Source organism: Salmo trutta, chromosome 27 (genome assembly GCF_901001165.1).
Source record: "Salmo trutta chromosome 27, fSalTru1.1, whole genome shotgun sequence".
Taxonomy (NCBI): Eukaryota; Metazoa; Chordata; class Actinopteri; order Salmoniformes; family Salmonidae; genus Salmo; species Salmo trutta.
In genome coordinates this window covers 24,800,847-24,813,613 of record NC_042983.1, presented here as the reverse complement: position 1 = coordinate 24,813,613, position 12,767 = coordinate 24,800,847, and the positions used below count along the sequence as shown (strand labels likewise).

Sequence of the window (12,767 nt, the reverse complement as noted above, 5' to 3'; positions counted from 1 at the left end):
GTGGTTAGACTTTTGAATGACTTTTGAATGACTTTTGAATGACTATGATTAAATTCAATACATTTTATTTGAAAAATTAAGCAATATAACATTTGTGGCATTCTTGAAACATTTCACGTGAGCTTACGCCTTGATTACACAGTCTTAAAGGACACATATTTGAACACTTTTGATATTTTCTAACAAAACAAGCTACAACTTTATCATTACTTCTTAAATCATCCTTATAAAGAGACATAACATCTTCAAAAGAAACTCCACGGGCTCTTTGACATAGGTAGAATACACAGTGTTGACCATATGTAGTGGAAAGGTTATCTTGCACTTGTTTGATGCTGTAGTAGATCTTTGATCAATTTTTGGTCAAAAATTCTTTAATAGATTGAGGGAAATGTGAAAAACCGGGAGGAAAGCCGTAGGAATCAAAAAAAGTTGAGATATTTCTTCCTCCTTCATGTTCTAGTGTCACAGCTATCCAATGTTCACCCGGCATGTGTTTAGGATGGGTATTGACAATAAACCTGACCGGCCGCTCAGGCCTTTTCTCAATAGGTAATTCATCACAAGCCCACACTCCATAAAATTGTTTTCCAATCAAGCGGGTCATGAGCCCTTCCAACTCTTGGGTATTCATGTCTTTGCTCAACGATCCTTAATAATAATCCACTAAGACCTGTCTTCGGGCATTCACTTCCAAGATTGAATCAGAGCATGCATAAACAATCATGCTAACTGTACAGGCTAAAGGTGTACGGAAACGCATTTCCAGCCTGAGGTTACCTTGGTACACCACTGACAGATTTCCCGAGGTGTCATCATCAGGGGATAAATTGAAAGCATACAATGTGTAACCCTCTGCAAAATAATATCTTTCAATAGGTAAAGAGAGATCTTTTAGATGCCTCCCGGTAGCCAGGAATAGATTGTAAAATTCTCGCACAGATATGTTATTATTAAATTGCAGTTGGAAAGCCTTAGCAGGGACCTGACGTTCGTCCTGAGAGAGAGCTACATACTCTGCGTTGAAGTGTTGAAAATTAAATGGGTTTTTATGTAAGCTGCCCGTATTAGAGGCGTGATCAACCAAACCTATAACCACGTAGCGGTGTAAAGGGCCTAGAAAAAGGTTTTCTTGACTACAGATTGAACTGCCCACAGGTATGCTAAAGGTTTTCTTGGTAATTCTTTGGAGAGGGTAAAGGGAATTTCCTTTCATCAAAGCCTGTGTGTGACCCAGACGAACTGCCGGAGATACAGACACTTTTTTAATAAAAAGCGTTACCCCCCAACACTTTTAAACTAAAGTCACCATCTTGGGCAGACATCAGACAAAACTCATCCTTTGCCCTGGTTAATTTTAGTCTTAAATCAACCGAATTTATGAGTAAATGTTCTTGAAAGAAAATGTCAGAGTGTATAGGCCCTAGCAGATGAATCTCTCGAGATTCGGCACAGTAGTGAGCGCGTGCCTCCAGTCCTTTGTTTGCACCGGTGGAAGGGTCTATCGATTCCATAGAGACTCCTGCAATATCCTCGCTAAACAGCCCGGCGCTGAATTGTGTCTTGAGAGTGTCTTCGGAGTAGTTGAGTAAACACTCCATGATGGCCCCATAGGGGTATGTGGCACTGCTTTGACTGATTAGGCGTTCACCCAAAGTCACATCCACTTGGGAGAAGGGGTAATTAATGAGACTCACTTTGGCATCACCTGCAATATTAGTACCATCTCTTTTGGTCACTTTTAGACATAAATGCACCAAGGTGTTGTTGAGGTCTGTAACGGCTGTCTGAAGTAGTAGATCAAGGTGCAGCGTGGAATTTGTTCATCTTTTATTTTAGATGAAAAAAGGTACTTCACAAAGAAACACAGACGACAGCCAAACAGTCCTGTCAGGTATCAAAGCTAAACAGAAAACATCTACCCACAAAACCCAAAGGAAAAACATGCTTCCTAAGTATGACTCCCAATCAGCAACAACGATGTACAGCTGTTCCTGATTGGGAGCCATACCCGGCCGAAACAAAGCAATCCCCAACATAGAAATACAAACATAGAATGCCCACCCAAATCACACCCTGACCAAACCTAAATAGAGACATAAAAAGGCTCTCTCAGGTCAGGGCGTGACTTTACCCCCCCCAAAGGTGCGGACTCCGGCCGCAAAACCTGAACCTATAGGGGAGGGTCTGGGTGGCCATTTCTCCGCGGTGGAGGCTCTGGAGCGGGACGCAGACCCCGCTCCACCACTGGCTCACCCCACTTCACTGGCTCCCCTAGAGCGTGATCTCCTGCCGCCGACCGTGGCCTGGGGACCCTCGCAGGGGCCCGGACTGGTGGGCGACTCTGGCTGCACCCCGCTGGCAGGCGACTCTGGCTGCTCCGGACAGGCGGGCGACTCTGGTGGCTCCAGACAGGCGGGCGGCTCTGGCGGCTCTGGACAGGCGGGCGGCTCCGGACAGGCGGGTGGCTCTGGCGGCTCCGGACAGGCGGGCGGCTCTGGCGGCTCCGGACAGGCGGGCGGCTCTGGCGGCTCCGGACAGGCGGGCGGCTCTGGCGGCTCCGGACTGGCGGGCGGCTCTGGCGGCTCCGGACTGGCGGGCGGCTCTGGCGGCTCCGGACTGGCTCTGGGCGCAGGCACAGGATTCACCAGGCTGGGGAGACATGCAGGAGGCCTGGCTCTGGGTGCAGGCACAGGACTCACCAGGCTGGGGAGACATGCAGGAGGCCTGGCTCTGGGTGCAGGCACAGGACTCACCAGGCTGGGGAGACATGCAGGAGGCCTGGCTCTGGGCGCAGGCACAGGACTCACCAGGCTGGGAAGACATGCAGGAGGCCTGGTTCTGGGCGCAGACACAGGCACAGGACTCACCAGGCTGGGGAGACATGCAGGAGGCCTGGCTCTGGGCGCAGGCACAGGACTCACCAGGCTGGGAAGACATGCAGGAGGCCTGGTTCTGGGCGCAGGCACAGGACTCCCCCGACTGGGGAGACATGCAGGAGGCCTGGCTCTGGGCGTAGGCACAGGACTCACCAGGCTGGGAAGACATGCAGGAGGCCTGGCTCTGGGCGCAGGCACAGGACTCACCAGGCTGGGGAGACATGCAGGAGGCCTGGTTCTGGGCGCAGGCACAGGATAGACCGGGTCCTGAAGACGCACTGGAGGTCTAGAGCAAACGGCCTGCACAACCCGTCCTGGCTCGATGACCACTCTAGCATGGCATTTGCGGGGGGCTGGGATGTAGCGCACCGGGCTATGAGCGCGCACTGGAGACACCGTGCGCTCTACCGCATAACACGGTGCCTGACCAGTACCACGCTGCTTCCAGTAAGCACGGGGAGTTGGCTCAGGTCTAACGCCTGACTCTGCCAATCTCCCCGTGTGCCTCCCCCCAAAGAATTTTTGGGGCTGCCTCTTCACCTCCACCTGCTTCCCCGGCAGGTTGTTGCAATGGTCAAATAGCTGTTCCCAAGTCCAGTCTATTCTTCCCTCCAATTCCTCCAGCGACCAGGATGCCATCACCTCCCGAGCACGGTGCTTCCTCCACTCCTGGTGCTGCTCCCCTCCATGCTGCTTGGTCCGTTTTTGGTGGGTAGATTTGTAACGGCTGTCTGAAGTAGTAGACCAAGGTGCAGCGTGGAATTTGTTCATCTTTTATTTTAGATGAAAAAAGGTACTTCACAAAGAAACACAGACGACAGCCAAACAGTCCTGTCAGGTATCAAAGCTATACCTAGCACACTAAACAGAAAACATCTACCCACAAAACCCAAAGGAAAAACATGCTGCCTAAGTATGACTCCCAATCAGCAACAACGATGTACAGCTGTTCCTGATTGGGAGCCATACCCGGCCGAAACAAAGCAATCCCCAACATAGAAATACAAACATAGAATGCCCACCCAAATCACACCCTGACCAAACCTAAATAGAGACATAAAAAGGCTCTCTCAGGTCAGGGCGTGACATGGTCCAGATAGTTGTCACAATGGCATGGTATGAAAAATTCTATAGGACCGTTGTCGGTAATGGCAGAGAGTGGGGCTATACCCCTATCCGCAGCCCCTGAGATTTGTACACGTTTATGAATAGGGTTGTAGATCAAGAGTATTTCCGTATTGTTCTGGGTTAGGAGTTTGTTCAACTCTGAGACGATCCTGTCGACGGTTCTATAGAACCCATTTTTAATCTTTATACATTTCGCAGGTTCCAATATCCTTTTGCAATAAAAATCCCGGTCCTTATCTTTGATATTATACCAACTATGCGGGTATGTAATCTCGCTGAGATCTACTTCCCAGGCCTCGGATAACTCTATAGACTTTGGAAAATTGGTTGTATAATTCGAACTTTGATTATTACGATATATATGTGCAGACGCATTACTGGGGAGGGTCAGGTAGAAGCCGCTGTGTTCCATGAGGCATTCCTGTGTACACTCGAATGATGTTGTATTTATCATGCATGAGGGTTTAAGTTAACCCCCGATGCCTCCACCACATTGTGCTCTAAAACCCAACTGTTGAACTTTTGGAGCCAGTTTTTCCAACGGACCAACACCCATTTTTTACCCCTTTCTCTCTTATGATCTAGAATCTCCTCCACGTGAAAGACTTTGTCTTTACCCATCTGTACCTTCTGTAGTTCGTTCTCATAAAACGATCCCTCTATAAGCTCCCCGTCATAGTCTTTTAACTTGTAGACCGGGGGTATGCGCGGTAGACATTCGGTAACGGTGAACAACTCATCGCTGTAACCTTGCTCATATTTTTTGTTGAAAACACCCCTCAACTTGGATATACGTACCAAGTCCCCCACTAGGAATTTAAAATACATTTTTTTCTTACGGCGAAGGGGGAATAAGCCATACAGATTTTTAAAGACTTGAAAAGAGTTTTCAGAAGAGACCGGAGGGCTTCATCCTTATACTCTTATGGTAGCTGTAGTTGTAACTCTTTACTAAATCTTGAACTATATCGATATATCTATGCATGTTGTGAGCTGTAAAATATCTCCACATCCGCTCCTTCAGACTTCTGTTAAAGCGTTCAACAACTGAAGCTTTCAAATCCGAGCCTGTAGCAAAATATGCTATATTGTGCTTCTTCATGAGTTTCTGAAAAGCATTATTAAACAATTATTTTCCGCCATCAGTCTGCACTTTCTTGGGGACTCCTCCTTCCTTCAAGATAGAGTCAAAGGCCCTGGTCACCTCTGCCCCGCTCTTATTTTTTAAGACCCTTACAAATGCTATTTTAGAGAAAATATCTATAACCGTTAGCATGTATCGATTCCAATCATTTTTTTCTGCAAGGGCCTGCATGTAACATAGATCCGCCTGAAACTGGGACAAGGGATGAGTAGAAAAAACTCTATTTCTTGGAAATTGTTTTCGTACAGGTTTATGCAGAGTATAAGCATCCTACTCGGCTAACCACTCATTCACTTGAGCAATGCCTAACCGGCTACCTGTTTCTTTGGCTATAACTCTCTGTGAACGCTCCTTACCCCCATAAGACCCAGGGTTAGAGGGGGTGTAATACACGTTTTTCAACATCTGCTCCCCCATCCTTCCTGCCTCTCTGAGGTACAATAACGTTAATTAGCCACTTTCAAATAACGACAACATTTCATTTTCATTTTGTATTTTTATTTTTGCAAACATCAAGTATTACGTATACAGGCAATTCAGGATTCGTTGCAGGATACTTGTCCCCGCTTTCTCAACAATCCAAGCATGCAACACCCTGTATATTTGGTTTAGATTTACAGGTTTGTGTCGCTGAATTTTTAAAACACACTCATCCGCTATATAAGTATATAAACAACAAATATAATACATGTTACAATTAAACGGTGTTTCAAACAAATAAAATAAAATCTTAGACAAGGTTGTTTCTAGTTCTTCAGAATCATCCACAAGACGGGAGACCAGTTGTGTCCATTGTAGACTCTTGCCCGTATGTCGTACATGATTCATGATTTGCTCAATCTTTAGCACACGCTCTACATTAGCCCATGTATTATGGGTTGTGTAGAACGATACATTGTTTACTTTATTTTCAATAATTTCATGCATCACATTTGTAAGTTCTCTCAAAAGAAAAAACGTATTTATTCTCTCTAACATCGTATGTATATAGTTCCCCATTGCTTTATATCTAAATAACAAATAGGTATTGTCACTCGTTCTCTTGGGTTTTGTTGAGCCAGAAAGTCATCACATCATCCACCACAGCTTCCCTGTATTTGTTGTCGTCCACCAGGGTGTGTCGGATTTCTTTGAGTTTCTCGTGGATGTAGATCGCCTCCTTCAGTTCATGTAGGAAAGCCTCGGTTACCCCGTAAACTCTGGGAATAGATGGCACAAGACCCATAGACTCCAGGGCTCTGACCAGCGCAGGTATAAACCTGCAGGACCACAGTCTTTACACCAGCTCCTCAAAATGGTTGAAGAAGTAGTATCTTGGGGGCTCGTATAAACACGGATGTCGGCGCTGGCTGGGGTGATTGATCTCACAACCGATGCATTTTTACGTATATACTCTCCAATCACCACGTTTAAAAGTGTGGCTACAGAGGCCTTGATGGTGTCCACAAAAATAGTACTGACCACCCCATCAAACACATCCTCAGGCTGTGTACATGTCGGGGGTCTTGGCTGGGGGGAATAGAATGGTTGGCTGTGAGGCATAGAGTCCTTAGGGTCTGGCCCCCATGACGTATCGGAGTCCTGGTATGTTGTAGGAATATCCATGGTATATGCTGAAATGAAGAACCGGAGGCTTTAAGGGACCTCCTTTTATTGTTGAACCAGTCCTTTGGGGGTCAGGGCGTGGTTAACGCAGCCGCGTACTTAGTTTTCTTCGGGGGCTGACCCTTCTGAGGATGACCCTTCTTGGGGTTCCTTTGAATCATAATCCTCAGGATTCATATATATTATGCACTTCGTTAGCCGAGCAATGCTCTTCCACTGTTGGCTCTGTACAAAAAGAATGTCCAACAACTCTAACATTTTCAATTCCATTAGATCCCAACTTTTAAAAGGAATAAGCATGCACAACCTGAAATCCCCAGTCAGGCCACCATCACGAATGTTTTGGTTGCGGGTTTCCTCGTTGCTGATATAGAACTCCACGCATCCACAAGGAAGTCCATTCTTTCTCTGTATTTTCACCCTGTGAAATACTCTTCCTGAGGAGTCTGGGGTACCTTCCCAACGGGTCTCGTAGCCCGTGAACAAGCTATACCCCTTTGTGATAACTCTCAGTTCGGGACACACAACCTTGCGAAAAACCGACCAGTCTTCAACCCCATAGTCCACTCCTAAATTCGGGTCTGTATATTCTCCACCTTCGGCTACGGTATAGAGTTTCACTCTACGGGCCGGGTAATCAAACTGATACCCCCAGTGCTGTCCATTAGACATCATCACTTGATCTTTCAGTGCAGTTGCGGGCGGTATTTGGGTTCTATACACACATAGAAACCGCTTTTTTGGCGCATCGTATATTGTTGCTTTATACTGGGTATTTTCTCTATGTTTCACCCGCGGTCCTGCTTCCGTTGTTACGGTCATCACTGCTTTACCAAAATCCATATTTATTTTAAAAATCTTGTTTAGTGTTCTGGGGCCGCGTGTGTTGTTCTGGGTCTTATTTATAAGTCGTCTGCCTCCAACACAATCCCCCCCCTGGACATTCCTACTTTATAGACAACAACCCTAAGAGCAATAAAATAGGTGGGGTGTGGGGCCATCCTCTTTGAAATGTTCAAACACAACCCCCCAGTTCAACGAGGTCCCTACACATCAATCATCATGACAACTTCAAAGGAATAGATGCAATATAGATATAAAATAACACACACTCTAACACGTGACAGAACAGGATGCAACTATATGGCCCTAATCACGTGACACCTTCCCGCCAGGATGTCCTGACCGGATGCCCTTATTTGGGCATGTACGCCCATCCGGACATAGGGTCATAAATCATGATTTTGACCGATGCCGTCTACTTTATTCTCTCTCTTAAGTAAAAATACTTTAAAGTACTACTTAAGTAGATTTTTGGGTCTGTACTTTTATTTTACTATTCATATTTTTGACAACTTTTACTTTAACTTCACTAAACAAAATGATGTACTTTTTACTCCATACATTTTCCCTGACACCCAAAAGTACTCGACAGGAAAAATTGTCTAATTCACACACTTATCAAGAGAACATCCCTGGTCATCCTTAGTCTGATCTGGCGGACTCAATAAACACATGCTTTGTTTGTAAATAAATACAAATATACAAAATGTGGCCGTCTGCTTTGCTTAATATAAGGAATTGATTTATACTTTTATTTTTACATTTGATACTTAAGTATATTTAAAACCAAATACTTTTAGACTTTTACTCAAGTAGTATTTTACTGGGTGACTTTCACTTTTACTTGAGTAATTTTCTATGAAGGTATCTTTACTTTTACTCAAGTATGACAATTGTGTACTATTTCCACAACTGACTGTAGATGTATTCCAGGGTAGAGAGTGTTCCAGCGTAGAGACCCACAGTAGCTACTGTAATTAAGTACGGGAACTGTCTGCTGTGGCAGGTAGGAAGGTGCCAGTTACGTGAGAAATATATTCTGTCAATGTTAATATCAAAGGGCACCAAATTCAGGATCCCCCTGGTTTGGAACTAAACTCCGAATGTTTTCAAATCCTAGAAACGCCCCTGGGTGCGACGTGGGCGGCAACATTAATAAAAGTCGGACTTGAATGTCAAAAGCCATTGACTACTCCCTACATGCTGATAATGACAGCTGCTGGCGCTGAAGCAGTTTGCTGTGAGATCCCAGCGGAGAATGACAGGAGTCTTTATGCCCGATTGAACCGCAGAGACAAAGGGCGGCCAATGTGCCTCACTCGGTTCGCTGCGCTTGTCTCTTTACTTCTGTCTTGTGCTGTACTCTTGCTAAACGCATATCATCATAATGCAGCAGACTACCAGGTGAGCTTCTCATTCCACAGCGCACAAGTGTTCTTCGATTAAATCAACCTGTTACCTGCAAATAATCCCGATTCGGAATCATTTATGGACAGTAGCCTACAGTAAATGTGTATAATTATTAGAGAACCAACATCAGAACACGCTTGTCATTCTAATTTTGGAGGTTGTGGTATTTAGATCAATATATATTTAACTAGGCAAGTCAGTTAAGGACAAATTGTTATTTACAATAACGCCTACACCGGCCAAACCCAGACCAATTGCGCACAGCGCTATGGAACTCCCAAACACAGCCTGTTGTGATACAGCCTGGAATCGAACCAGGGTGTCTGTAGTGACACCTCAAAGCACTGAGATGCAGTGCCTTAGACTGCTGTGCCACTCGGGAGCCAAATCAAATACATTTTTAAGAGATTATGCTCAGAAAATCTTAATGGATCTTGTGTTTTTATTTGTAGCACACTTCAGCTGGAGGTGATTCTATGGGTAAATTATTATTATGACTATGGTTATGATATTCTAATCATCATCATTATTATCATCATCATCATCCTCACTGTCTATTTTATCCCGCCATAGGCAGTGTTCAACAGCAGCAGCAAATTGAAAACAATCTAAGTGCCCATCTGACAGGTACAATTATGATACACACACACTATTCCTTGAAAGATCAATCATTAAGACTAAGCTAAAAAGTAATGGCCTCTCTTGTCTCTCCTCCAGCTCCATACTCATTTAATCATTCAAAAATGGTATACCTTGAATGGGAGTACAACCTTGGACTTGCTCACCTTAGCGGCTTTAAGTATCATGACGGCGACCTCATCGTGCTCAAAGATGGCATGTACATGGTTTACCTGCAGATCACCTTCCGAAGCCCTGGTCACTTTGTGTGTAACGAGGAGGACTCAGGTTTCATCCTCACCCAGAAAGTAATCCTGTTCGCAAAGAGCTACCAAAAAAACAGAGACCTGCTAACAGCATCTGACACAGTGGACTGCATTCCCAAATCGAATGACTGTCAGCCAACGGATTCAGAGGGCTGCAACGAGGACTCAGGGACTCAGTACTGGGAAAAGTCCCTCTGCACGTCCGGGGTGTTTAAACTAAAAGCTGGGGACAGGCTCAGAGTGAGGAAGGGGGACAGGTACCATGAGCTGATGCTCCTTCAAGAAGACAGGACATTTTTTGGGGCACATCTCATTTGATGTTATTCCCCAGAAACAACAGGTGCAGGGATAATAATGGACTTATATACTGCTATATTGTTTTGTTTGTTTTTTATTGACTACGCCATAACTTTGTTGTTTTCTGTGACATCTCCATGATAGCCTAACTTTGTGGAAATTTGTGTAATCACTAACCACACTTATCAGACAAATGAATGTCTGTCCACTGTATACTTTACTTACTTCTTGGAGTTTTCATTTTATCATTATTTCATAATGTGTGTGAGAGAGCACTTGAAGAAGGAATTCAGTTTTATTATGCTCTCATAAAGTGTCCATGAATAACTTGCTGTTCAGTAAAACAGTGCATTAACACAGGCAGCCCAATTATGTTTCCACAAATTGGTATTTTGCCAATATCAAAGTGTCAAACAAATGTGATCGTAATGTGATAAAAGGAGAGGCTACTCCTTTACTCTGAAATGTCATACATTTTACTCTGCAACTCCAGTAGATTATTTAAATCAGTCTGTTTCATATTGTTTCACCTGGTCAGCAACAGAGAATTCAAATGAGCAGGTGTAACAGATGGGGATTTGTAACCTCTCTCCTCAGCCTGAAATGTCTCCACCCATGCCCCAGAGAAGTTGTCAAGAGGGTAGTCACGTTTATTTGCAAGACAGAGGTCTCAAGTTCCAGTCAGTCTCAGTGTGAGCTGGTGCAGGAGAGAAAGTATAATAAGCAAGAACAGTGATGTCCGTAACACAGGCAATTAGGGAACTTTCTATCAAATTAAATTGATGATCTTACCCAATACCTGGAAAGCCTTGTAATCAGTTTGTGTTATTGAACTTAGCCATGAGTAGAGTCTGACTGTGTCCGCTACAAATGTCCCTAAAGCTCATCCTGATCTTCTACTGTATAAAAAATAAAGTGATGTTTGATGTGTCTCCAGCAGATTAACAACAGGATGAACATTTACATCTTAGTCATTTAGCAGACACTCTTATCCAGAGCAACTTACAGTAGTGAATGCATACATTTCATGCATTTTTTTTGTACTGGCCCCCCATGGGAATCAAACCCACAACCCTCGCGTTGCATACACCATGCTCTACCAACTGAGCCACAGGGAAGGCTAACATGTGATATGTTGTTTACCACGTCAGCCTAACCTTACTTAAGAATGTAAGGAATGCGCACTATTGCACCATCGTGATGGTCAACACCCATTGTAAATGATGATTAACTGATGCATGGCTTAATGTTTACACGGGGTGAGCAATAGTAATATTCCCACTGTGTTTGGGTTCTGCACCCGTCTGCTCGACTTAGTGTTGACTAAGAGTTTACATTGATGTTCAAAAAAAGTAATTAAAGAAAAACTAAAGTTTTCATTTTCACAGAACATTTTCACATTCACATTATTAGGCAATAGTCTTCACTTCCATGTAAAATAAATGTCTACGCTTTATGACCTGTACCAATATCCGGGTGCATTTCTAGTGCGAAAAAGGTATAGCATTTTAATTAATCTTTGAATACAGTAAATGACTTTGAAACATGTAAAATATAATTCATCCCCTCTTATGAAAGAAGATACTTACCATCACCTTAAAGGTTTGCATGGTGACCCTAAAAGGAATAACAAAATGCATCATGAGGCTGTAATAAGACACCAGAAGCATGGGTGGGCTACATAAACGATAAACATGTGAGGACAGATAGAGAGGGAGCATTTAATAAAGTGATGGAGTCCAGGTGAGTCCAATGAAGCGCTGATGTGCATAACAACGGGGTGACATGTAGCCTAGTGGTTAGAGTGTTGGGCCAGTAACCGAAAGGTTGCTAGATCAAATCCCTGAGCTGACAAGGTAAGAATCTGTCGTTCTGCCCCTGAACAAGGCGCTGTCATTGTAAATAAGAATTTGTTCTTAACTGACTTGCCTAATTAAAAAAAATGTCAAACAATGGTGACAGGTGTGTGTAATGATGGGTGGCCCCCAGAGAGGGGGAGCAGGCGTGACAAAACATGTTGGTTGGATTTTAGGAGGGTGTGAATGGTATGATAAATATCATTTCTATGGGAGTAAACTGCACATGACATTTTGTGTTATTGCTGCCAAATACTTTAGGGAAGGAAAAAAATACCAGACTTAAAAAAAAAAACTGAGTGGGTTGTGTTGAAAAATGGAATGTGGAATGGAATGGAATGTAAATAACCTCATTACTGAATCATGAAGAGAAAGAACCATATACAGTGCCTTTGGAAGCATTCAGTCTCCTTGACTTTTTCCACATTTTTACGATACAGCTTTATTCGAAAATTGATTAAATACCCCATAATGGGCTCCCGAGTGGCCCAGCGGTCTAAGGCACTGCATCTCAGTGCAAGAGGTGTCACTACAGACCCTGGTTCATTTCCAGAATGTATCACATAGGGCGGCGCACAATTGACCCAGCATCGTCCGGGTTAGGGTTTGGTAGGCCGTCACTGTAAATAAGAATTTGTTCTTAATAACTGACTTGCCTAAATAAATAATGACAAAGCAAAAACATGTTTTAGACATTTTTGCTAATTTATCAAAATAACAA

The 12,767-nt window shown here is 44.1% G+C and overlaps 1 protein-coding gene across 1 annotated transcript; it reads left to right on the top strand.

The window, feature by feature from the left end:
• Positions 1-8,462: 8,462 nt before the first annotated feature.
• Positions 8,463-11,135, top strand: LOC115164694 (tumor necrosis factor ligand superfamily member 15-like). The gene is made up of 4 exons (XM_029717439.1): positions 8,463-9,003; positions 9,462-9,489; positions 9,583-9,636; positions 9,727-11,135. The coding sequence occupies exons 1-4, from the start codon at positions 8,800-8,802 to the stop codon at positions 10,209-10,211; spliced, it is 771 nt and encodes a 256-aa protein (XP_029573299.1). The 5' UTR covers positions 8,463-8,799; the 3' UTR covers positions 10,212-11,135.
• Positions 11,136-12,767: the final 1,632 nt, after the last annotated feature.